The sequence below is a fragment of the Choloepus didactylus genome, chromosome 19, assembly GCF_015220235.1.
Source record: "Choloepus didactylus isolate mChoDid1 chromosome 19, mChoDid1.pri, whole genome shotgun sequence".
Classification (NCBI taxonomy): Eukaryota; Metazoa; Chordata; class Mammalia; order Pilosa; family Megalonychidae; genus Choloepus; species Choloepus didactylus.
Window position 1 is genome coordinate 49519650 of NC_051325.1, and position 26903 is coordinate 49546552.

The following is a 26903-nucleotide window of genomic DNA, read 5'->3' on the forward strand; positions in this document are numbered from 1 at the left end:
GTCTGAGGAACCTGGAGCTTCTTGTGCTCTCCATCCAGGCTCAGCTTCTCATGGCCCCTGGGCTTCACACCCCTTCCCACCCCTTCCCAGCACCCTGGTACCCCTCCAACACCGGGTCCCTGCCTGAAGAGCCTCAGGCCCTCAGTCTTCTGTCTCCAAGCCCCAAGCTCCCACAACTGGGCTTGCAAGGATACCTTTGGGAAGCCGAGGGCAGGTAACTGTCCAGGCTGACAGCCGGACTCCTGCTGGCCCTGAAGCACCACAGCAGGTCCAGGCTCAGGCAAATGTAGCTTGAGCCACCATGGGCCTCAGGGCTCGGCCTCTGCGCAGATGGGCAGCTGCCTGCACCTGTCCTCCAGGACCTCCAGCTGTGGAGCTGAGGCTCCCTTTACGGCCCAGGGCATCAAGCAGGATGTGATAGGGCACAGTGGCGCTCTCACCAGCTCAGCCGTCTCTCCCACTAACAGGCCTCCACCCCAAGAATCTGCCCACTGTTGGACCACTGTACTTACAGAGATAGAGCAAGGTGCACTGTGGGGCTAGGTGGCCTCCAACTCACACCCACCCTTGGTGGGCTAACAGGCTCTTCCTTCCTTCTGCTTCCCATGTCCTTGCCTGGTTCAGGCTGTAGCAGCAAGAGACAGAGTAAGCTGGCCAGGGCTGGATTCCAGTCCCTTTATTGAGACTGAGGGGCCAGTGGGTCCATCCAAACAAAAATAAACTTCTCTCCCAAAGCCTGCCTGCAGGCTGGGATATCCAGCATGTACTAGCTGGGGCCTGTAGCTGCTCCCCAAACCCAGCAGCATAGGTCTGGCTCCCCTGGAGCCTGGTATCTGGAGAACCAAGGGGGTGGTGGGTACCCTCACACCATCCCCAGCAGGGCTGGCCCCGACATCCATGGTCTGCGTAGGGCCCTTAGGGCTCAGTCATCGTTCAGGGTGATGATGTCGTACTCGATGCCCTGGGGCTGCAGCTGCTGAGTGGGTTCAGGTACAGCTTCCTCTGAGCCAAACAGGCCTTGGGCTTGGGCCATGGCGGCATCGGCCACCGCTGCCAGGAAAGGGAAAGGGCAATGAGCCTGAGATCCCAGGAGCTAGGCCTGGGCCCTAGCCCGTCCAGTCCTCAGGGTCTAGCCCTGTACCTGTGACAGCTGAGTGTGCCGCAGCCTCAAGCTGAGCCTGTGTGACAAGCTGCTGGCCTGGGGACACAGGCACATACTGGATCTGGAGGGATAAAGCCAGTAAGATGTGGCCCAGAGGAAGCCCTGCCCAAGCCCCAGTACTACTTGGTCTCCCAAGGGCCCTACCTGGGACTCCTGAAGGAATGGGGCCCCTTGTTCATACTGGATATGTGTGATCTGGCCCTCCTGTACCTGGAGAGAGGAAACCAACCCCATGATCCCAGAAGGAGGCTGTGTAAGCTTCTGACACGTCTCCAACCCAGGCCTCACCTACCTGGATGTGATGGCCCTCAGGGACCACAACATACTCCTGGGGAAGCAGATGCTGCACTCCATCCTGAGAGATAATGTACTGCACCTAAAGAAAGGTGGAGTGAAGGCAGGTGGCTAGGTCCCACTTACTGGGACCCCAGCTAGAGGGACCAGAGACAGCCCACCATCAACAATGGCAGTGCCAGTGTAGGCCTGGGGAGAAGTGCCTAGAAAGCATTGTTCCTCCCCAAGGTAGTAAGGGTGGCCAGTCTGCTCACCTGGTTGTCAGACGTCACCAGATGTTGTACCGTCTGGCCATCTGCCATGGTGATCTCTTGGATGTAGGTGGCTTCCTCCTGCCAGGGCAAGCCAGCTCTAGCCTCAGCTCTCGGTATACCTCCACACCCTGCCCGTGACCTGCCAGCCTGGCCCCTGGCTCTCACCTGATTGGTCACTGTCTGCTCTTGGGCCACGATGATGTGCTCCTGGCCCAGTGCCTGCTGTAGCCGCTCTGGGCCCAGGACCCCATGACTGGACTGGAGTGCAGCTGGGCAGAGAGGGCAGGACACTCACCTGGGAGCTCCAGGGAAACCTGAAATGCTCTGCCCCCCCACCCCAGCCCAAGGGTACCCTCTGGAGCAGTGGGCCCCACGGGCAGGGCAGCTCACTGTGCAGAGTGGCCAGGGTCTCGTCATCACTATTGAGGATGATGGTCTGGGTGGGGGTCTGGGCTGGGGCCTGAGCGGTAGGGGCCCCTGACTTCCTCCCTTCAGGACTGTGCAGCCGCTGGATGTGGAACTTGAGGTGCCCGTTACGGTTGAATCTGAGGAGGGAGGGAGGCTTAGGGGCAGCTCAACCTCAGGGGCCCGGCAGCCCCCTCCCTCCAGCCTCTGGCCTCACCGCTGCCCACATAGGTGGCAGGCAAAAGGTTTCTCATTGGTGTGGGTCAGCATGTGCCGCCGCAGGTCCTTCTTGTTCTTGGAGGCAAAGCTACACTGGCTGCACTGGTGGGGCCGAAGGCTGGAGTGCTGTGCCATGTGGGCCTGTGAAAGTGGCAGCATCAGGACAGATGACAGCAAAACCCACTCGCCACAGAGCACTGCAGAAACCTGTCCTCAGGTGAAGTGGACCTGGGAAAACCCAAACCCTCTAGAAAGCAGATGAAAATGTCCTGGTGTTGCTGTGTACTAAGAGAATGGAAAGCCTTAGCTCCATCCTTGGGGCACTTGGACAATCCCATCTCTGTCCTCAGACTCAGAGTTTACCCACATGGAACCCAAAGCTGTTGGATGAAAGGGTCCCTTCCTGCCCTGACATTCGGGGAACTGAGGCCCCAGCCTCCTCTGGTCCTGTTCACCCCACTGAGCTGCTGTGAGTGTTCAGTGCGTGGTTGCTCTGAACACGGGAAATCCTCAGACAGGGAGCCCCAAAACTGGGCTGTTATTCTGCTCCAGAACTTGCCTCGCCTCTCAGCACTGTCGCCCCCACTGCCCTTGAGCCTCTGAGCCCTCGGCTCTCCCTAAGCAAGCCTCATGGCTTCACACGTTCTGTGCCTTTGTTCTTGCAGTTCCGGCTCAACCACCACCTCTTCTGTGATGTCTTCCCCTGTACTCCAAGTCCAAATGACTTGTTCCTCTGGGCTGTCTGCCATGTGTGCTTTTCCACACTGGGGATGCTGCCTGGCCTTGCCTCCCCATCTGCGAGCTGGAGCCTGGCTGAGTCACCTCTGTGACCCTAGAGGTGAACTGAGGGCCTGGCTTGGGGGTGGGGTGGGGGTGGTACTCAATAAAGGTTTATAATACAAATGAGCAGCTAAATGAGTGACAGCACGGGGACCTACCCGGACCTCAGGCCACTGGCGGGCACTGAAAGGGCAGTCGGGGCACTTGAAGGCACTAGGCCCAGCATGGGCCCGTTTGTGACTCTCCATCTCGGCTCGGCCGGGGAAGGCCTCGGCACAGATCTTGCAGGAAAACTTCTTTGACGCTGCAGTTGCTGCAGGTGGAGGGGAGGGGGGCACTGCCAAGCCCATGGCTTTGCTGGTTGCAGGGGGTGGGGAGGCAGAGACCTGGGGGTCCCCTACTCGGTGGGTCCTGGCTGGAGATGGGGGCTCAGGGCCATCTCTGGGCAGCCCCCCACACTGCAGCAGGGGCCATTTGGCTCCAGAGGCCAAGGCATCCGGACTCGGGAAGGAGATGGAGCCATCTGCAGTCACCTGCAGGGACATGTAAGCATGTGAGGAGCTGGGGAGGGGAGGGAGGGGTGGGCAGCAGGGAAGGAGTTGCCCACCCAGAGCCTCACCTCGATATGGTGCAGCTGCGTCCCATCGGCTGCCATGATGTAGTGGGTGCCAGCCTCTTTCAGGGTGTCGCTCACAACCACGGCCTGAGCTGCCTCCCCGGGGGGCTCCTCACTGTGGGCACAAGGCAGGAGAGAGGGGCAGGGTTCCAGGAAAGGATGGAAGCTACAGAAGTGCCCTTCCCCAAGACATGATCAGCCACTGAGGGGTGATTGCCACCATAGATGGACTCAAGCTGGAAGGACCCTGGTTTGAATCTTGGCTCTGCAATTTATCAGGTGAACCTGCACTACTTTTCTAGAAAGGGTTATCAAGTGCTCCATATAATGTCCTGCTCAAAAAGCAGTTAATCCCCACCCACCCTGGTGGGCATGAGGGGAGAGGGGCTGTGAGGCAAAAAGCCCCAGGGGTCCAGCCCAAGCCTGGCCACGTGGGACAAAAGCAGAGGGCCAGACCAACAGGCAGCTGAGAGAGGGGCGGTCCCTGTGGACCTGGCTTTTCCAGGGGCCGGTGGGGGTGGGGATGGGGCGCGGGGGTGGGGAGGGGCAGAGATACAAGGATCTGCAGCTCAAGACGAGGCAGATGTTGAGGGTTTGGCCGGCACAGGGGCTGGCCCAAGGCACAGACCAGGGACCCTGACTCCCATCCCAACAATTTGGTAGTTGGATTCAGGGCTTCCTCAGACTGATCAAGGGTTCAGTGAACATATAAATATTTCTGCCCCAAACTTGCTCATTGTAAAGGAAGCCAAGTAAGTGTAGGTGCCAGACCTCAAATGCTGGGCAAGGAGCCCAAGCTTGCTTCAGTATCCAAACTGGAAAAGACCTCAGGGATCATTCACAAGATAGATCACATGGATTTTGAGACCAAAGGGACATGAGTTCAAATCCTCACCTCCTGCATGTGTGAGCTTAGGTGAGTCATTTAATCTTTCTGAGCCCTTTTCCTTGTGGACCTCATGGGAGTGGTTTACGTGAGATCGTGAGTGTCATGAGCCTGGCACATATAAGTGGTCAGAAAACAGCTACTCCTGCTCTCCTCAGATGGTTACAATTCCCCCCCATCAAATCACTTCATGTCTACCAGGGTTTCTGCCTCCTGCCAATTAGGCTTGGGTGGGCAGGGTCCTCATTTGACTGTCCCCAGTATGTCTGTAATAGGTTGAAGGGGGACCTGCAGGCCACAGGTCTCACCTATAAGGTGTGCCAGGGGCTGATGTCCCCTCCTCCATAGGGGGTGCTGTGATGACACTGTAGCCAGCCCTGCCAAAGGCCCCGGATGCCAAGGTGATCTGCTGTAGGTCAGGGGCGCTGAGCTCGCCCTCGGCTGCCACTCTGCTCCCCGGCTCTGCCACATGGAGGGTGACCACCTGTGGAGTGGCACCTGCTGGGGAGGGCTGCCCACCAGGGGATGCCAACTCTGCTTCCACATCCTCCGACTTCACTACAGCCACCTGCAATGGCACCCACAGGCATTATGGGCGGGGCTGGTACTTGCCAAGGTACTTACCAAGGGCTCTGTGCCTCAGAGCTCATCCACATCCTGGCCAGGCCCAGTGCAACCTCCACTCGTTTGCATAACCCAAATTCTCTCTAAAATACACTTTGGCTTTCCAAAGTCCACCCAGCAACTGGAAATAGACCTAACAAGAACAGGGTAGTGCGATTTTGCCCCCAGGGGACATTTGGCAAAGCCTGGAGATATTTTTTGGTTGTCATTTTTGGTTGTCACAACTTGGGGGGAGGGTGCTACTAGCATCTAGGAGGTAGAGACCAGGGCACAGGACAGTCCCATCGTCAAACAAAGAATTTTCTGGCCCCAAATGTCAATAGTTTCAAGGTTAAGAAACACTGAGGTAGAAAGACAAGTGGTAAACCATTTAAGAAAAGAAGATAAAGTTAGTGCCCTATCTCACATCTGACTCCAGAGTCTACTTCAAATGGATTACAGGTTGAAATGTAAACTCTGACTATATTAAAAGAAAATGCATTTTTATAATCTTGTGGTCAGAAGATTTTTCTAATCTTGACAGTAAAAGGTGATAAAGCCTGCAGCAAAACAAACCATAATACAAAGTCAAAAACTAAACCACGCTGAATTATATATTTGAATGTGGTTAAAAGGGAACATTTTAGGTTGTATATATGTTAGTAGAATAAAAATTAGAAACAACAACAACAAAAAACCACGGGATTGTACAACACAGTGAACCCTATTGTAAATGATGGGCCATAGTGAATAGTACAATTATAAAAATGTGCTTTCACAAACTGTAACAAACATACCTCACTAATGCAAGGTGGTAATAATGGGGAAGGATATATGGGAATTCTATATTTTATGCATGGTTTTTTGTAAATCCATAAATCCTCTAAAAATAAATAAAGAAAACAAAGAAATTGGAGGGAATATTTAACAACTCACATGAGAGATAAAGGTGAACTTCTCATTACAAAGCAATAGTAAAAAGGTTAACAACTTAAAAGAAAAATAGATACAGGACACAAACAAGTAATTCAGAAAAGAAATAAAAATGGTCTCTGAACATACAGCAATAAGTTTAGGCTCATGTATAATCACAGAATGATAAATGAAGACCATGAATGATACGCTTCTACTATGCTTCTATTTAGCAGAGATTTACAAAGTCTGATAATAGCCAGTGTTGGGAAGGATGTAAGGAAACATCTGTTGATGGTGGTCATGTAAATTGGTGTATCCTTTTATAAGGCTTCATACCCTCTGACCCTCTGACCTTCCACTTCTACTTCTAGGAGGCTTTTTTTTTTTTTTTTTAAATCTTAAGAAGTGTGTAAAAGCACTGCTTGAATTAATGAAAAGCTGGGAACAACCCAACCAGTAAAGGATGGACTAAACAAATTGCAGAACATCTATATGATGAGTGATGTGGAGACGTGAGAGATGTTAAGAATGAGAACTGTACGTGCTGCTGGCACCGTGTGCGTCACACGCTGCCGCATGAGGAAAAGGCAGGCTGTTGCTGAGAACAAATAGCGGGACCCCATCTTCATAAGCAACTGAACGTCTACCTGTCAGTAGGGGCTTGTTTCTTAACCCACCAATGGCAGTTCCCCAAGGGCATGGGAGGAATTGTTAAGGACTTTTGACTTCTTGAACATTTCTTAATGTTTATTTTGTGTGTGTGTTTTTTAACAAGCATATGCTTTTATGGTCAGGAAAACAAACAAAAAATCAGCGAGATACTGGCATGAGAACAGCCAGGCAGTCAACAGAACAGAACTGAAAAGTCTAGAAACAGACTCCTACACATGTGGGAATCTAGTGTACGATAAACGGGGCATTTCAAACCACTCGGGAAGTTCAGCTTATTCAATATGGGGCACTGGACCGTATTTGGGTAAAAAAAAAAAAAAAAAAAAAAAAGAAGACCCACCCCTTTCTGCTTACACCAGAAACTAATTCCCAACAGATAAAGATTTAACTGTAAAATGAAATCCTAAGAAGAAAATACAAATGTGTGTGTATATAATCTTGGGGAGAAGGTGGGGGAGGCCTCTCTAGATAAGATACCAAAGGCAAAAACTACACAAGACCAAGACCAACACATTTAACTATTAAAACTGTAAAATTTCCATACGTCCCCCAAGGCCATGAATTTCTCTCCCAAGGAGTTGCCAGCCCTCCGCAGCATGTTACCACTCCAAGTGCTTGGAGTTCGTAATCTCAAACACACTCGCAACATCTTTTCATAAGGCTGGGACACAGAGATGCTAATAAAATTCTCTCTGCCTTGGAGATAGGCTGCATGTGCAGGGAAGACAAAAAGGTAAGAAGACAGCTGGGGGAAGGAAGGGGAGAAGGAAAGCTGCTCAACTCGGAATAGGACACATGGTGGGCTGGAGGTGACTGTGCCAAGGCCACTGTGGCTCAAGAGAGAGGTCGGAGCTAGACAGAGCCTTGGGAGTCACCAGACTGTAGGAGACCTTATGGAATGAGAACATTCGGCTAGACAGGAAACTAGATCAGCCCGCTGGGGGAGCACCCACAGGCACAGGATGGCCAGAGCTAGGAGGAAAACCAAGCAAAATTGGGCCCCAGAAGCTACAGAAACAGCACTTCCTGCTCAGCACAGAAGGTCAGTAGCGACTCTGGAGTCAAGTGCGAGGTTCTCTGTCTGGGACCTCCTCACTCCTCTGCACTTGCCCACTGGATTTAGTGGATCTGTCGCCCCCGCTAACCGGGAGCTGGCTGTGTATGGGGGGGGGGGCATGTCCGGTTCATTGCTCTGCCCTGAGGCTGGCACCCAGTAGCTGGGCAGGGGGAGGTCCCAAGCAGCTCACCTGCAGGGCTGTGGCCCCCAGCTCCCGCTGAGCGCTCATGTTCAGCAGCAGATCCAAGGCTGTCTGCGTGGCCATCGCAGTGGACTCCTCAGCTCCTGGGTGGGGTGGGACCAGAGCCTTAGAAAGGGCTGGAAAACTGGCAATCAACATCCCTACTCCGTTTTCCAGCCCCCACCACAAGCCCTTCCTGTGCCCAGCTCCCTGAGCCCCCACCCTGCCTCAAGGCTCACCTTGCTGGTAGATTATGGTGGTGCTGCCCAGAGTATCAGAACAGAGCAGTGGGGGTGCCTGGGGGGCCTGGAAAGGCGTTGCATCTGGGGGGATCTGAGGGATGGGGATAAGGTCAAGCCTGAGAGGGGGTGGCTCAGATTCAAGCACACGCTCAGTGCCTACTGCATATCAGGCATTTTTTTTCAATCTGCTGGTGGCTTATTTCACCTTCATAACCATGTTTCAAGATACTTACTAGCTGCATGCTGCAGATAAACAGACAGGCGCAGAGAGGTGAAGTTAGTTGCCCAAGAGCCCACAACTATAAATGGCAGAACTGGGACTTGAACCCACATCTGCCTGACTCCAGAGGCTGTGTTCTTCCAGCACATTGTGTGGTCCATCGTCCCAGGGCTGGGGTGTGAGCTCATGTGTGGCAGAGGCCACTTACTGCTTACCCTGAATCCATCCTCTCCCCTTCTGTCTTGCTAACAGAACTCTGAATTTCATCGGGGGGTGGGGAGGGATGTATAAAACTACATTTCTCAGTCTCCCTTGCAGCTAGATAAAGTATGGCCTTGTGGCTAAGCAGGAAGTTCTGAAACCATTCATAAAGAAGACAGAAAAATGGCAAGGTGGCAGGCATCCTTTTTGCCTTTCTTCCATCCCTTCCTCCTATTTCCTCCTTGGGATGAGGCTGGGACATCTGGAGATTCTGCGGCCATTCTGGACCATGAGGCAGCCATAAAGATGGAAGTCATGTGCATAGGATAGCGGAGCAAAAATTCAGAGGAAGCTTGGTCCCTGATGATTGTGGAGCTGCCACACCATCCCTGGACTGCTGACCTTTAGGCTTCTTTTATATGAGAGAATAATAAACTACTATCTTGATTAAGTTACTGGTATCTCCATTCTCTACTGCTAGCACCTGTAAGCTATCCATATTATGAGCTCAGGGCTGGTGTATCCATTTCAGCTGATCTTTACCATGGCTGAGAGGCAGGGATCATTACTGTTGGACCCACTGTGTAAATAAGGAGGCTGAGGCTGGGAGAATGACTTCACACTGTCATTCCAGCCTGTGCCCCCAAGCCCCTTTTGTCTGCTGCTGCCCACTTGGCTGAGCTTACTTCAGGAGGTGCTGGGGAGCTGGGGGGTGGCCCAGGGGCTGCACTATGCTGCTGCTTCAGCTCCTCAATCTGCTGCAGAGAGAAGAAGGGGCGACGGCGGGAGGGAGGCTCCTCGGGATGGCGCCGCCCCCATTCCTCGAAGCTGCTTGCATGTCGGCACCGTACGTGCAGGCGCAGGTTCTTCTTGTGCCGTGTGCTGAAGTGGCAGTACTCACAGGCAAAGGGTTTGGCCCCTGGAAGCATACACGGAGATGCTTGTGCCTGTCCACCCCTGGCTTACCCCCTCCAGGAAGCCTTCCAGGGCCCCAAGGACCTCTCCAGTGATTCATTCCCAGTGACTCATTCTCAAGCTCAGCAAACATAAGCTGCTGTCCACTGTGGCAGGAACAGGAAAGAAATCAATCAGATCCACCCTCTGCATTATTTTCAAGGTTTCCTATGACTCCAAACTCCTCTTGTGAATCATCTTTCCTTCTCTCCCGCCCTGGTAAACAGGAATCTGGCTAAGGGAGGCTCTGGCTCCCTTTTTCTAATTTCCTCCTAGTGTGCCTACCACAGGGATGGACACTAAGGAAGAGGTGGCACCAACTTTTGTTGTACATCTTCCACAGGCCAAGCCTTCTACTTCTTCATCTGCTGGGGGCAGGGCCTGTTTAAGAGCCATTTCTAGCCTTAGCACCCAGCACACAGACCAGGCTCAGGGAACAAAGGGAAGTTTTCTAACTATCCTAATAAGCCTACTTCTCATTTCTCCATTTTGCAGCTAAGGAAACTTAAGCTAAAAGAATGCAAATGAGGGCCCAGGGTCACCCAGAGAGAAGGTGGCTGAGCTGGAATTTGAGCTCAGTTTAGAAAGTGAGCACACCCAGAGAGGACTCTTTGCATTTGGAAGGACTCCAGCTGCTGGAGACTGGGGTTGCTAAGGGAGAAAGAAGAGCTGAGCTTCTGATGGGGGTGGGGGTGGGGGTGGGCTGAGGGCTGGTAAGGGGGGCTGGGGTGTGGCCAGCCTGACCTGTGTGCTTTACAGCCACGTGAGAGAGCAGGAAATCCTCTCGGAAGGTGCGATAGGGACAGAAGCTGCATTTAAAAGGTTTGTCACTGACATGGGACAGCTGATGGTTCAGCAGTGCCTTCTTATCCTCACAGACAAACTCACAGAACTCACACTTGAACCTGGAAGCAATTGGAAGGAAGAAAGCTGAGCGATGGGGCTGAGGGGGTGGAGGAAGGGGGGCACTCCCATCCCCAGGAGTATCCTCGGGGATGTACCTGCGGTTGGCGACAGCCTGGATGTGCGTGAGCAGATGCATCTTGAAGGTGTAGCGCTTCTTAAAGGACTTTCCGCACTGGGGGTGGGGTAGGGTGAGGAATTAGATGGTGGGCTCACCCAGGGAGGTCTCTAACCCCCAGCCCAGCCCTGGGCCCCCAACCACCTTGTCACACATGTGGGGCTTCTCAGTGCTGTGCGTCTTCATGTGCTGAGTGAGCCTCTTTTGCATGGGGTAGACACGGCCACACACAGGGCAGGGGAAAGAGCTCAGCTTTGGGGTCTGGAAAAGTACAAGGAGTGAGATGGAGAGAGAAAGGGAAGAGGGAAAGTGAGACATCACCTCCTGCCCTGACCCCTCCTTAGCAGCCCTTCCCAGGCCAGGGACTCAGACTCACCGGATCTGGCCTCTTCTTCCTAGGGAAGAAGGGTACAGGAGTTAGACCACAGCTTCCCCAAGCACCCCACACCCTCTCACAGCAACCAGACCCAGCCGCAGCCCTGAGTGCTGCTACTCTCCGCCAAAGCCCCTTGCCCTTAGAACAGTATTTTCCAATGCTAAAAGGCATGCTAAGTTTTGCAGTCAACTAAATTTGTGAAATAGTATATTCTTTCTCTCTCTGTCACAAACCACATTTGTATACAAAAGGCTCGGAGAAGTCCGGAAGGAAAGAGATCTGTGGAAACAGTGTTCAACCTGGTGTCCCCTAATCTTACTTGGTCACAGAACCTTTTCTTTCTTTTTTTAAAGAACATTTATAAGTATCTTAGAGAGCTGCCTTTCCCACAGTTTGAGAGATACTGTCCTAGTGGATCTGCATATTCAGCATTTGCTCACCACCACCCCCCAACCAAGATGGGAAACTAAAGCCTTCCTGAGACTGCACACCTAATTATAATTCAGTAAGCAATCGCTAAGCCCCTCTCAGCTCTGTGAGATGTAGGCTGGACTTGGAGTTGGGAAATCTCTGGATCATTTACCAAGGCCCTTTAGATACAATTTCCTTTAATCTCCTCAACAATGACCACCACTATTTTCAGATGGGAAGCTAAAGCTCACAGCATGGGACAGAATGAACTGGGGACCTCCAGGCCTTGCTCTGGCCCCTTTTAGGGCTGAGTGTTCTGGGAGAAAGCACCTTGTCTTTCTGAGCATAGCTACAATGTGCTACAGCTGGGCTGGACCAGGGCAGGGGCTCCATCAGCAGTGGTTATCCTGGGCCTCCATCTTCCCATCCCAACAGACCCTTCACCCCCATCCCATCCACATTCTGGATCAGCTGTCTTCCCCACCCCCATACCACTCACACCCACTGACCGGTCCCGGCTGTGCACGGCTGCGTGCCGGACGACGTCCTTCCGGTAGACACTGGTGTAGCTACACTCGTCACACTTGTAGGGTTTACTGCCCATGTGGTTGAACATGTGCTCCTGGGAGAGAGGTGAGGGACAGTGGGCTGGGGCTCAGCCTTCCCTCCCATCCCCCTGCCTGCGCCCACTGCTACTGGTCCTTAGGCTTGCTGTGGAAACAGGCTCACAGAACTAGGGAGTGCCACACAGCAGGCAGAGGCAGCAGGCTCAGGGTGAAGTGACCTGCTGAGGTCTCACAGTGGCCTTGTGAATGGCGGAGCGAGGCCCCTGACATCCGACCATCTGTGGCTGAAGTGTGCCCCCTCCCCTGCCAACCTGCTACGTCACTTTGACCAAGATGAGCTGTGATTTCCTGGGGATTTCAACCCCTACAACATGATGCAGCTGCTGTAATGAAGTGAGAGTGCTCCTACATGGCCGGGGACATAGCAGGCACTGGATAAGACAGGCTCAGGCTACTGCAGGCCCACACAGTCCTGTGGGTTAATGAGAAAAAGGAGCCTCTTTCTTAAGACACAGTACCGCCATCTGCTGGGAAATTTCCCTAACATACTGATTAGCTAAAACAAGACATTTTACGGCCATCTGTGTTTGTGGTCAGGAACAAGCAAATCTATGAAGTCTACGGTGTGAACGGTGCCCCAGAAAGTACAATGCCACTGTGCAGTGTGCAACCTGCTGAAACACCCTACACGGGCCCTCTCCCCACGTTCAAGTGGGGCCGAAGAGCCACAGAGACGTTCTCCAGTGAGCTGCTGAGGTGGACGAGTCCTGTGACGGAGCAGGGGGCCTCTGCCTGTTCTTCTCCCAGCAACCCTCCTGCCCTGCCCCCTGCTGCCCTGGCCTGTGACGGAGCAGGGGGCCTCTGCCTGTTCTTCTCCCAGCAACCCTCCTGCCCTGCCCCCTGCTGCCCTGGCCACCCGCCGCACCTTGAGGGAAGACCAGCGGCGCGAGCGATAGCTGCACTGCAGGCACTTGAAGAGCTGGGGGTCGCCGGCCTCATGGGAGTTCACGTGGAAGCGCAGGTCCTCGTGGGACAAGAAGCGGGAGCCGCAGATACGGCACAGGAAGGGCCTCAGGAGCGGTTTGGGCGACCTGTAATAGTACCTGCCAGGAGGGTGGGGGGAGGGGTCGGGCTAGGGCCATAGCAGCATGCCCTGCTGCCTCCCCTATCCTCACCTCTGCCCCACGTACTTGCGGTATTTCTTGCCCAGGAAGCGCCTGGAGGGCCGACCCCGGCGGCGAGGCAGGGCCTCACGTTCATCCTGGCTGGAGGGTGCTGCGTTCTCTGTGTCTGACTGGCTCACACCGGGTTCCACAGGGACCCTACCAGCCTTGCCCAGGGCCACCTGGTGTCCCGGGCCTGAGGAGCTGGAAGCCTCAGGATCCTGTGGCTCAGGGGGGATCAGTCCACTCTGGGAACTCACTAGAGATTCTCCTTCCACACCTGCCATGGACAATGCCAGGTCACAGATCAGCCAGACACACCAGGACAGAAGTGGAGAGCTGTGCCATAGGCCAGCAAAAAGCGCACACACATACCACCCCTCCACGGTCACAGATCACTGATGGGCAGCAAGTCAGGCCTTTTGGACAGATGCAGACAGCCTGTGGCTAGAGGGCAGCATTGATAGCCCCTACCCCTGCAGCTGGTGTGCACACGCCTGACCTAATGGACAATGCCTGGAACAACAGTGAGAGAGTTGGGGTCTCCTGGTCAGGGGACATGGGTTCTAAACCCAGCTCCAGCACTGATTTGCTAGTTACCTTCAGGCAAATCCATTCCCCTCTCTGAGTCTCATTTTCCCCACTTATCAAACAGAGATGGAAACCACTGATCTACTGACCTCACAGAAACACTCTACAGTTTGGGAAACAATCACAATACTTTAACAACAGGGTAAATGGGAGGGAGAGAAATTGCCCTGTAGAGGGTTTCAAATGTTTCGGAGTTTGAACTATTTGAATGTGTTGCTATTTATAAAAATCAAGTGTTTCAGACCTTAAAAAGTAAAAGTGATACATACAGTGTATTGGGGTGCTTGGTTATACAGATATGTTCCCTTTGTGAAAATTCATTGAGCTTTGCACTTAGGGTATGTGCCCTTTTCTATCCATGTATCTCAGTAAAAAGTTATTTATAAAGGAGAGACTAAAGACTGTAACTCCCTCAAACTGCATGTACAAAAACAGTTACCATGTGCTTTCTGTGTATATCATTTAACCCTCGAAACAAACCTAAAAAGCAGGGGCTGCTATCACCCCCATTCATAAATAAGGAAACAGGAGATACAAGAGGTAAAGTAATATGCTCCAGGTCAACTGAATGACAACACAAAGCACAGAACAAACATGTCATGGATGTCCCAGAAGGAAAAGACAAGGGAGAAAGGGAAAAATGAATATTCAAGGAAATAACAGCTGAAAATTTCCCAACTCTTATGAAAAACGTAAGGATACACGCCCAAGAAGCACAATGTACTCCAAATAGAATAAACCATAACAGACCCACTCTGAGACATGTACTAATCAGAATGTCAACTGCCAAAGATAAAGAGAGGATTCTGAAAGCAGCAAGGGAAAAGTGTTTCATCACATACAAGGGAACCACAATAAGATTAAGCGAGGATTTCTCATCAGAAACCATGGAGGCGAGAAGGAAGTGGTATGATATATTTAAGGTACTGAAAGAGAAGAACTGCCAGACAAGAATTCTCTGTCTGGCAAAACTGTCCATCAAAAATGAGGGAGAGTTTAAAATATTCACAGGTAAACAGAAGCTGAGAGATTTTGTTAACAAGAATCCTGCCGTATAAGAAATACTAAAGGGAGTTCTGCTGGCTGAAAAGAAAAGACAGGAGAGAGAGGCTCGGAGGAGAGTGTAGAAATGAAAATTATCAGTAAGGGTAACTAAAAGGATAAAAAGAGAAAAATAAGATATGATCTATAAAAGCCAAAGAATAAAATGGTTAAAGTAAGTACTGTCTTAATAGTAATAACATTGAACATTAATGAATTAAACTCTCCAATCAAAAGACACACATTGGCAGAATAGATAAAAAAAATATGATCCATATATATGCTGTCTACAAGAGACTCACCTTAGACCCAAGGATACAAATAGATTGAAAGTGAAAGGCTGGAAAAAGACATTCTACACAAATAGTAACCAAAAAAGAGCTGGGGTAGCTATACTAATACTGGACAAAATAGACTTTAAACATAAAAATGTTATAAGAAACAGGAAAGGACATTATATATTAATAAAAGGGGCAAGCCACCAAGAAGGAATCACAATCATAAATATTTATGTACCTAACCAGGGTGCCCCAAAATACATGAGGCAAACACTGGCAGAACTGAAGGAAGAAACAGATGTCTCTACCAGTTGAGGACTTCAGTACACCACTCTCATCAATATATAGAACAGCTAGACAAAGGATCAATAAGGGAGCAGAGAACTTGAATAAAATGATAAATGAACTAGACCTAATAGACTTTTATAGAACACTGCACCCCAAAACTGCAGGATACATTTTCTTCTCCAGTGTTCATGGATCATTCTCCAAGACAGACCACATGCAGGGGCACAAAGACTCAATAAATTAAAAAAACACTGAAATACAAAATACTTCCTCTGATCATAATGGAATGAAGCTGGAAATAAATACCAGGCATAGAATGGGAAAACTGACAAATACATGGAGGTTAAACAACACACCCTTAAAACAGTCAATGGGTCAAAGAAAAAATTGCAAGAGAAATTATTTAAGTATCTTGAGACAAATGAAAATGAGAACACAACATATCAAAACTTACAGAATGCAGTGAAGGCAGTGGTGAGAGGGAAATTTATACCCCTAAATGCCTATATTAAAAAAGAAAAGAAGAGCTAATGTCAAAGACCTAAATGCACACCTGCAGGAACTAGAAAAAGAAAAGCAAATGAATTCCAAAGCAAGCAGAAAGAAAGAAATAACAAAGATGAGAGCAGAAATAAATGAAATTGAGGAAAAACAGACAGAGAATCAATAAAACCAAAAGTTAGTTCTTTGATATCAATAAAACTGACAAACCCTTAGCTAGACTGACAAAGACAAAAGAGAGAAGATACAAATAAATAAAATCAGAAATGTAAGATGAGAGAGGGGTCATTACCACAGACCCCAAAAAAATAAAAAAGATCATAAGAAGATACTAAGAACAACTGCCAACAAATTAGACAACACAGACAAATGGACAATTTCGTAGAAACACACAAACAACTTCTTTTTCTAAAAGAAATAGAAGACCTCAACAAACCAATCACAAGTAAAGAGATTGAATCAGTCATCAAAAACCTCCCAACAAAGAAAACCCCAGGACCAGATGGCTTCACAGGTGAATTCCATCAATCATTCCTAGAAGAATTAATACCAATCCTGCTCAAACTCTTCCCAAAAAGTTGAAGAGGAGGGAACACTACCTAACTTATTCTATGAGGCCAACATCACCCTAATACCAAAACCATATAAAGATACTATAAGAAAGTTATAGACCAATCTCTCCAATAAATATAGATGCAAAAAACCTCAATAAAATACTTGCAAGTCAAATCCAACAACACGTTAAAAGAATTATACACCATGATCAAGAGGGTTTTATTCCAGGTATGCAAGGGTCATTCAACACAAGAAAAGCAATTAATGTAATATACCACATTAACAAATCGAAAGGGAGAAACCACATGATCACCTTGATTGATGCAGAAAAGGCATTTGACAAAATCCAGCATCCCTTTTCGATAAAAACACTTTGAAAGGTAGCAATAGAAGAAACTTCCTCAACATGATAAAGGGCATATATGAAAAACCCACAGCTAACATCATACTTAACAGTGACAGACTGAAAGCTTTCCTTCTGAGATCGGGAACAAGAAAAGGATGCTACTGTCACCACTGTTATTCAACACTGTGCTAGAAGTTCTAGCTAGAGCAATTAGGTAAGAAAAAGAAATAAAAGGAATCCAAATTGGAAAGGAAGAAGTTAAAACTTTCACTATTTGCAGATGACATGATTCTATATTTAGAAAGTCCTGAAAAAAACTGTGGCAAAGCTACTAGAGCTAATAAACGAGTTTAGCAAAGTGACAGGATAAAAGGCCAACATGCAAAAATCAGTAGTGTTTCTTCTATACACTAGTAATGAGCAATCTCAGGAGGAAATCAAGAAAAAAATTCCATTTACAATAACAACTAACAGAATTAAATATCTAAGAATAAATTTAACCAAGGATATAAAAGACCTGTATTCAGAAAACTATAAAACATTGCTTAAAAGAAATCAAAGAGCTAAATAAATGGAAGGACATTCTGTGTTCATGGACTGGAAGATTAAATATAGTTACTATGTTAATTCTACCCGAATTGATTTACAGATTCAACACAATCTTAATCAAAATTCCAATGGCTTTCATTAAAGAAATGGAAAAGCCAATCAGCAAATTTATTTAGAAGGGTGCAGGGACCCAAATAGCCAAAAACATCTTGAAAAAGAATGAAGTTGGAGGACTCACCCTGCCTGACTTTAAAACATATTACAAAGCTACAGGGGTCAAAACCGCATGGTAGTGGCATAAAGACAGACATTGATCAATGGAACTGCATTGAGAGCTCAGATATAGACCCACACATTTATGGTCAATTGATTTTTTGACAAGGCTGACAAGTCCACTCACCTGGGGTAGAACCGTCTCTTCAACAAATGGTGCTGGGAGAACTGGATATCCATATCCAAAAGAATGAGAGGACCCCTATCTCACACTTCATATAAAAATTAACTCAAAATAGATCAAAGACCTAAATATGAGACAAGACCATAAACCTCCTAAAAGAAAATGTAGGGAAGCATCTTCAAGACCTCGTGGTAGGTAAATATTTCTTAGAGTTGACACCCAAGCACAAGCAACAAAAGAAAAAAACAGATGAGACCTCCTCAAAACAGAATACTTTGAGCACCAAAAGACTTTGTCAAAAAGGTGAAAAGGCATCCTACTCAATGGGAGAAAATATTTGGAAACCACATATCCAATAAGGATTTAATATCCAGAGAATATAAAGAAATCCTACAACTCGACAATAAAAAGACAACCCAATTTAAAAATGGGCAAATGACTTGAATAGACATTTTTCCAAAGAGGAAATACAAATGGCCCAAAAACACAAGAAAAGATGCTCAACATCACTAGCTATCAGGGAGATGCAAATCAAAAAAATGATTTATCATTTTACACCTACAAGAACGGCCACTATTAAACAGAAAACTACAAGTGTTGGAGAGGATATGGAGAAACAGGAACACTTATTCACTGTTGATGGGAATGTAAAATGTACAGCCACTGTGGAAGAGTTTGGTGATTTCCCAGGAAGCTAAGTAGAGACCTGCCACATGACCTAGCCATCCTGCTCCTAGGTATATACTCAGAGGAACTGAAGGCAGTAATGCAAACAGACATTGGCACACCGATTTTCATAGCGGCACTATTCACAATTGCCAAAAGATGGAATCAAGACAAGTGTCTATCAACCAATGAATGGATTAACAAAATGTGGTATATACATACATACAATGGAATATTATTTGTGGTAAGAAGGAATGAAGTCCTGAAGCATGTAACAAACAGGATGAATGTTGAGGACACTGTGTTGAGTGGAGTAGGTCAGACGCAAAAGGACAAATACTGTACAATCTCACTCATGTGAACTAATTATAATAAGTAAACTCATAATAAAGTTAAAATCTAGAATATAGGTTACCAGGAGATAGAAGGAGGGTAGAGAATGGGGAGCAGATGCTTAATGTGTGCAGAATTTTTAACTAGGTTCAATTTAAATGTTTGGAAATGGACAGAGGTGATGGTAGCACATTACGGTGAGGGTAGTTAATAGCACTGAATTATGTGTGATTGCAGTTGAAAGGGGAAGTTTAGGGTTATGAATGTCCCTAAAAGGAAAGCTAGGAGAAAAAACACGGGACTGTATAACACAGTGAATCCTGTGATGGACGATGACTGTGATTAACAGTACAAATACATAAATGTTCTTTAACAAACTCTAGAACAAACATACATCACTATTACAAGAAATTAATAGTAGAGTGGTATATGGTAAAAAGTATACCTAATGCAAACTATGGACTATGTTAACAATAATATTTTAATATTCTTTTATCAACAGTAACAAATCCAACAAACTAATGCTAAGAGTCAATAATAGGGAGGGATAAGGGGTATGGGATTTTTTTTCTTTTTGGAGTAATGAAAATGTTCTAAAATTGACTGTGGTGATGAATGGACAATTCTGTGATGATACCGTGAGCACTGATTGGATACTTTGAATGGATTGTACAGTGTGTGAACATATCTCAATAAAACTGCTTTAAAAAAATGCTCCAGGCCCTAATAGCTAGTAAGTCACAGAGCTGGCACTCGTACCCACATCTGGGTCTTTCCTATCCCCCTATAATACTCAAAGCTAGAGCTTCTCCAGCAGTCTCAGAACTAGGACTTATTCCTGTTTTTGTTTCAGAATTCAAATTGAAATTTACCATTGAAAGGCTCGTTCCTAACCTGAGATTTAGCTTCTTGAGTCAGGGTTTCCCATACTTGGGACTGGAAAAGATTTCCCTTTCATGGGGGCCTGTAGGTCACCCCAGGTGGTGACATGCTGCTCTGCATGGCACCCTCAGCCCTGAGGGCTCCACAGAAGCCCATGGGAATGAGATGCCCCTTGGCTCCACCACCCAGACCCTCCCCCAATCAAGTCCTACCATCTGGAAGGTCTGAGGTCTCCAGACGAGGCAGCTTCTTGGGCCGGCCAGGTCTCCTTCGGGGTCTTGGGGCACTGGGGGTGGGGCGCTGGGGCCGTAGCTGCCGGCCTCGGGGCTCATCCTCAGCTGGATTGTAATCACTGTCCTCTGTGGGGGCAGCAAAGAAAGGCAGGTGTCAGCAGGTGGACCTGCTCTTTCAGCCTTGACCCCTTTCTTGCCCAGCTCCCCTGGGAAGAGACCCATTTCTTCACCCCTGCCTACTGGAACCCTACTCCTCCTTCAAGGCTGCCGGTGATGTCTCCTTCACCCTTCCTGACCGCCCCCCCACTGGCTAACTGTGAGCATCCCTTCCCTGAGTTCCTGCATTCTTTCTCTATGCCTTTCCTGGCATCTACCACTAGCTCATACGGCACCTTTCTATAAGTCAGAAAGTCTTCCTTGAGTCTTCCTGAAGACACTTTACAGCCATTGTTGGAAAACAGTTTTAATAAACATTCAAGTCTACAAACTCTATGTCTATGCTCTCCAATCCAGCAGCAACTAGCTGCATAAAATGTGCCTGATCAAACATGTTGTTAGTATAAAATACACATCAGATTTCAAAGGTCTAGCCTGAAAAAAAATCACTAATAATTTTTTATGATTGCATATGGAAATGATAATTTAGAAATTAATTTCACAAATGGAAAATGTTATATGTATGTTGCCACAATAAAAGTTTTTCTTTTTTACTTTTTTTTTCAATCAAGGCTACCAAAAAATTTAAAAGTACATATGTGGTTTGCATTATATTTCTATTGGACAGATGTGAACGGGGCTCCCTTGGATGAGCTGCTGTTTTTCAGTGCACAGCCTGCACAACTGCAAACACAGAAGCTCATCCCAGAGCCTAACCAATGGCTACATCTGTAGCAAATCCTCCTTCCTGACCCTCCATGTGAGTCAGAAGGAGCTCAGTGGGTATTTGTGGATGGGGAAAGGAGTGGCAGGCCAGGAAGTAATAGTGCCCTACCCTCCAGGTCATCAATGGCTCCAGCATCCACAATGTCATCATCGTCCTCCTCCTCTGGCCCCTCCTCTTCCTGGGTCTTGGTCGAACTGCCCCACTTCCGCAGACATCCTTTCTTACTGGCTGCTGCCGCTGCTGCTGCTGCTGCTGTTGGAGGTGGTGACACTTGCCTCCATTTCTGCCTCCCTGGATCCCACCACCCCCCATCCTCACCTGTGAAGTCCCAGCCAGGTGGGTGGCTGCCGACGCACCTGGACGGAAGTGCCGTTCCCGCATGTGGCGCAGCAGAGTGGCCTTGGTACTGCTCCGGTACTGGCACATCTTGCACTTGAACTGCTGCACCACAACCACCTCCATCATGGCCTCCAGGCTCTGCAAGTCTGGCTCCTTGGCCCCAGGGCCCGGGGGCAGTTGTGCCATCGGGGAGCTGGGTCTGTCCCGCACCTCCTCAAGTGGCTCCAGGCACGTGGACGTGGATGTGGGGCCATCAGCCAGGGCCTCAATGGCTGCCAGGCTATGGGCCAGGGTGGAGCTGGACATCGGTGATGCCATGGGGGCACCTGGGGTGGGTGAGGGGAGTGGAGGGAAGGATGTGGAGGGTGTTGGCCATAAGCTACAACTGCTCCCTTCCAGGCAAGCCTAGGGATCCCAGGACCAACAAGTCCCCACCAGAGGCCACTCTGCCAGAGTAGTGAATAACCTGCCAAGACCACACATTGAGTCAGTGGCACACCCTGCAGGCCTCTTTGGGTCCAGCAGGTTTCTTACCATCGTCTGGGCCCTGCAGGATCAGGTACCGTGTGGTCTCGGCCCCGCCATCCTCAGCACTGGTCACGGTGATACAGCCTGGGCAGAGACGGTAGGGGGAGTCACATCATCTGGGGAGAAGGATCCCCTGTAGACCCACACCCCACAGCCCCCATGCTGGCCTGGGAGTGGGCCTGTTCCACACTCCTTCTGGCTTGCCCACATGACTGAGAACAAGCTGCCCTGCCCCTCTGAGTCTCAGATGCTGCCTCTGGCAAGGCTGTTAGAAGGCCGAGTGTGTGACACATGGACCCAGCGGCCAGCCCACAGTCCCACAGGATGTCCAGCTGCCAGGCCTTTGACCACTCAGATCCTAAACCTGAAAGGTCCTCCTCCTTCCTCTCGAAATCTTCTCCAAGGTCAGAGCCCAGCTCCTGCACCGCTTTCGTAGCGTCAGCTTCTCAGATCACCCCAGGACTTTTTAAAGTGCTACAGCTCTTATACGTGTCATTAATAATAGAAGGTATGGTATGGTACCTAAAAGCATGAGCTCTGGAGTCAGACTGTCTTGAGTTCAGGGCCCACCGCCATCCACTGCTTGCTGGTAACAGGAAGTTACTTTTACATCCTCTGTGCATCACACTTCTCATCCAGAATGTGAGCATAACAGCACCTACCTTTTGGTTCCTTGGAGGGTTAAATGAGCTACTATATGTAAGTGTTCAGAACAGTCCCTAGCCAAAGTAAACTACCGCTGTTTTTGAATTAATTGAGTGCTTATTATATGCCAGGCACTATGCTAAGAGCTTTACTGCACTGTCTCACTAAATCTGCATGACACTTACCACAACAAGACAGGAGTTATTATTCCCATTTTACATGTTCAGAACAGTAAGGCTATTTGCCTGAGGTCACACAGCCGGGATGTGCACAGGACTCCACAGGCAAACCCCTGAATGACGACCCTTGCCGCCCTCAGCCTGACTCACTCTGGATGAGGCCGGGTCCGATGGTGGACTCGATGATCTTGTCAATGGCTGAGCCGAGGTCCGAGGAAGAAGCCGTGCAGTCGGACGCCAGCAAGGTAGGGTCTGGGAGAGCACTGGAGTGCACCAGGGCTGCAGGGCCACCTGTCACCCCCACCACTAGTCCACGGGACACAGAAGACGAATCAGGGAGGTAGCCATGGGGCAGGGGGTCTGTGCTCGAGCTGCTCTCGGATACCTCCTCCTGGGGCACAAGAGACAGGGAAGGAGTTTAAGGGTCAGGGATGAAGCAGGGCAGGCTGCCACCCCCTAGAAAGAACTCTCCGGGCCAGGGACATGGTGAGTGGAGGCCCCACACCCTCAGACCCATTGAGGAACAATGGGAGAAGCCCTCCAGTCACAGAGCCTCCACACTCCCCAAGAATAGGCTCTGGGGTCCCCGGCTCTGTTTGGGGGTCACCCCAGAATAAGGAAAAGGGCTCCATACTCTCATACCCCACACAAAGTCAGACAAAGCCATTTTCACTAGGCCTTTGCAAAAGTTGCTCTTTTTGCCTGAAACAGTCTTCCCTGTGTGGCCCCACGGCTAACGCCTACCCAGCCTTCTTTGGACCGTTTAGCTGGCACTGCTTCTAGATGACCCTGATCCCCAAGGTCAAGTTAGGACTGCACAACCCGCAGTGCTACAGGCCCCTATGTTCCGCTTCACAGCCCTGCTCACTCTGCATTGTAATAAGCCCCATGACAGACGGTATCCTCTCCCTGACCTATCTCTAGGGTCTCTCCCAGGTTTGGCACATGAAATGAATGAAATCCCTGGACCCCAAAGTGAGGGCCATTGTTCTATACTCTATCAAGCAATATCTGGAGTATGATTACTATTTTGCAGTTAATAATAATAATGACAGTAATGGCTAATACTTACTGAGTGCTTACTATTTGCTGAGCGCTGTTTTAATTGCTTTGCATATATTATCTCACTTAATCTCACAAAAACCCTGCAAGGCAGGTATATTTATCATTCCCACCTGACAGATGAGGAAATGGAGAACTAGAAGTTGGGGAGCTAGCCCAAGATCACAGAGCTAGGGAGTGGCAGAGCCATGAGGAAATGGTTTACAGTGTTTCCAAAGGAATGTCTGGTGCTCCCCAACAGAGCACTCTGGGAGACAGGTATTTCTGCTCTACTTTACAGGTGGGGCTACTGATACCCAAAGAAGTTTAACAGTGAATTAGAGGCAGGTCTAAGACTGAACCAGGCCATCTTCCTCTAAAAGTGGGTACTGCAAGGGGCAAAACCACAGCCCAGATTTGGATCTTGGCACTGTCTGTGCTCTGTGCCTGGGTTTCCCTTTATGATAAAGGTAGAAAAGTGTGGTATGTGCCTTAAGATGGCATGAGGTTTAAAACAGACGATCCACATTAGCGGCTTAGCACGGTACCCGGTTTACAGTAAATCAGTGACAACAAATACTAGGTATTAAGCAGGTCTTTCTGGCTACTTCCCCTTGGCTGCCAGGCACTGCTGCCTGCGGCCCCTGCCTCCACCCGTGCAGGCCGGCCCTGTCCATACCAAAGAGCGACTGCCAAGATCCGAGCTCTGTCCCACGCCGGAGTCATCGGCCTCCGCCGGCCCCGGGGCTGCCGCGGCGTCGCTGCTGTCAGCCGACACGGCTTCCGAGGTGCCCATTCCCAGACCGCTCTCGGAGGGCTCCTCCGGCCGGCCAGGTCGGGGGGCCGCGTCGCTACTGCTCTCCACCTCGTTGTCCTCCATCGGTCCGTGGGGTCGCCTGGCACCGGAGTACAGGGTCTGTAGCCTTCACTCTGCGAGAAGAGGTGGCGGGGGCTGGAACAGGTGGGCAACCTCCCCGGCTCCAGCAACCACGGCCCATCCAGCTGCACCCTTGCGCCCATTTCGCAGATGCAAAGACTGAGGATCCGACGAGGCGAGACCTTCTCGTGCCCAAGAGGGGAACTCTAGAAAAACTGGCCTTGCCTCCCAATCTGGGGCCCTTTCCCATCCCCAGGTGGGTGGTCAATGGCTGGTAATCTTGACCCTTTCTCCCTTATGAATCACGTAGAGTGGCTTGCTCTACCGGCCCCAGCCCAGCCCAGTGGTTCAACCCTTCGGCCCCCAAATCCCCCCGGGTGCAGGGTCTGTGGTACAGCCCGCAGGCCCCCTGGGTCAGTGGCGCGCTCCCCCCTCCCCTTGTTCCCCGGCGGAGGGGGCTGACAACGACGGTCCCGGGGCCTGGCGACTCGGGGCTGTCCCAGGCTCTGCCTGCGCTCCAGGCCCGACGCCATCTTGTGGCGGCGCCCTGTTTCCGCTCAGGCAAGTGCGAGAGCGACTAAAGGGCCTGGGACCCCGGGGCCTTGTTCGGACAGCCCTGCCGGCCCAGGACCAAGCCGCCAGGTGGCCACTCAGTGTGGCCCCACTCCACGGCAAGGCGCAGTGAGGCGACCTGATTCTGCCCGACCCTCACCCGATGCTTTCCTATCCGCGTTCTTCTCCGACTCCGGCATCGATGAGGTCGCCATCCTCTCCCCCCCCCCGCGGAGGAACCTACGGCGTACCGTAGACCGGAACTACTTCCTCTGCCCACCCCGGTTAAAATAGATTTCCAGTGTGCCGAGAGGTCTTCTCAAGGTCTCATAACCGTAATAATGTCTATGGAGAGCCTAGAATTTTGTATGTTGCCTTGTTTGGGTAACGAGGACCGCTGTGGGTTAGGGACTACTTTCCTCGTGGCGGGAGATTACTAGAGAATTGTGTGACGTCACTGCTGGTCCCTTCCATAGGCCGCAGGGTTGGGCGTGGCGAATCTCGACCCCATTTTCCTGGGGCGTGGCTCCCAGTGGGCTGGCCACGCCTCTCCCGGAACCGAGTCTGGAAGCACCCTTCGCAGCGCGGAAAAACTTGGGGCGGCGAGGGGGCTGTGTCTTGGCGGGAGAGGAATAAATGTTATCTGTCATAACATTTGGCTCTTTGCCGATTACTTAACTCTCTTATCAAACCTACTCGGATCCTCCCCGATGAGGTTTAATGTGTTGTGGGGGATGGGGAGCATATAATCCTTGATGTACAGACAGGAACACTGAGGCCCAGAGATGGGAAGTTGCTGTAACGCGACCAGTTTAGGGTAAGAGGTCTCATGAGGCAAGCCTGGGTGGCCGGGGTTGGGGAAGTGGAGAGGAGTTAAGGCCTGGCCCTCAGTGGGCTTTATGTACTTATTTATGAAATTAGTATAGCGCGAGGTGGAGGCATCCTCCCACCTCTGTCCTCTGCTCAGTGTAGATGGTGAAGTTGTATTTAAAGATCTTCAGAAAAGGTATGCCCCTCCTGCTGATGCCGGAAATGCCACCTTTGGGACCACCTTCTGTTTAAGTTATTTTGCAATGGAAGAGCACTAGAGAGGGAGTCCTGTGCCCTGGCTTTGCCCCTAAGTCTCTGTTTGCACCGGCTGTTTTCCTCAAGTGAAAATCATAGATTTGGGGGGTGGGGGAGAATCTCAAAAAACTTCTGTAGAGAAAACGTGCTAAAAAGAAAATATCAGAGAATATGCAAATCCATAGAGAATGAAAATAGAGTACAAGTTACCAGAGGGCTGTGTGCGGGGGGAATGAGTAGTTAATGTATAATGCATGTAGGGTAGGATTTTTCTTCGGGGTGCCGGGAAAGCTCTGGTAATGGATGGTGGTACAAGCACAAGTGACTGTGATTAATACCAATGAATGATACACTTGGGAGTGGCTGAGATGTGAAAGTTTGCATATATATAATATATGTTTCCATAATTAAGTAAAAATAGAAAGAACAATGAAAGAGACAATGACAATAAAATGCAGTATGTGATCCTAGATGAGATCTAATGTTGGAGGAGAAAAAGCTCATTACTGGGACATATGAAACAATTGGAATATAGACTGGAAGTTTTATATCAATGTTAAATTTCTATTTCTTGAATTTGATAACTGCACTTAAGGTGGTTATGGGTGAAGATCCTTGTACTTAGGAAATGTACATGTAAATAGTAAGTGTTCAAGTAGCATGAGGTATCCAACCTACTTTCAAATGTTCAGGAAATTGATAGATTGATAGATAGTTGTATAGACAGGCAGAATGATACTGCAGATGTGGCAGAGTGTTAGAGTTGGTGGATCTGGGTATCTGGTAGGGTGGGGGTATGTTGGAGTTGTCTCTATGGGGTTTGATTATATCTGCAACTTTTTATAAAATTGAAATTATTTCAAAATAAAAAGTTTAAAGTGAAAAAAAGAAAGGGTGTGTGTGTGCTTTGAACTGTTATCATTTGTGTGCACCTGA

The 26903-nt window shown here is 49.5% G+C and overlaps 1 protein-coding gene across 11 annotated transcripts; it reads right to left on the minus strand.

Moving 5' to 3' along the window:
- Positions 1-79: 79 nt before the first annotated feature.
- On the minus strand, positions 80-25144 carry ZNF335 (zinc finger protein 335). 11 transcript variants are annotated; one of them, XM_037811437.1, is made up of 27 exons: positions 24153-25019; positions 22583-22823; positions 21615-21692; positions 21098-21406; positions 20850-20993; positions 19838-19984; positions 13226-13478; positions 12961-13138; positions 11979-12091; positions 11059-11077; positions 10827-10943; positions 10663-10739; positions 10406-10566; positions 9394-9626; positions 8284-8377; positions 8054-8148; positions 4925-5184; positions 3734-3845; positions 3273-3647; positions 2333-2475; positions 2101-2255; positions 1876-1979; positions 1711-1788; positions 1455-1538; positions 1307-1372; positions 1142-1223; positions 83-1050 (listed from the first exon to the last, which is right to left on the minus strand). In XM_037811437.1, exons 1-27 carry the CDS (start codon positions 24351-24353, stop codon positions 923-925), a joined length of 4047 nt encoding a protein of 1348 aa, XP_037667365.1. In that variant the 5' UTR covers positions 24354-25019; the 3' UTR covers positions 83-922. The 11 variants fall into 11 exon arrangements, 10 of the variants coding, with proteins under 10 accessions (XP_037667364.1, XP_037667358.1, XP_037667360.1 ...); XM_037811438.1 differs by having other exon boundaries at positions 20850-20990; positions 24153-24353; XM_037811430.1 differs by adding an exon at positions 25063-25144 and having other exon boundaries at positions 81-1050; positions 1142-1372; positions 1711-1979; positions 24153-24403.
- Between the last annotated feature and the right edge of the window lie 1759 nt (positions 25145-26903).

Coding starts and splice junctions, on each gene's coding strand:
- ZNF335 (XM_037811430.1), bottom strand. CDS start 24,353: ATGGAGGACAACGAGGTGGAGAGCAGTAGCGACGCGGCCCCCCGACCT. Junction 21,407..21,614: donor CCTGCAGGGCCCAGACGATG/GTAAGAAACCTG, acceptor CACCCACCCCAG/GTGCCCCCATGGCATCACCG. Junction 9,627..10,405: donor CGTGGCTGTAAAGCACACAG/GTCAGGCTGGCC, acceptor GTATGCTTCCAG/GGGCCAAACCCTTTGCCTGT.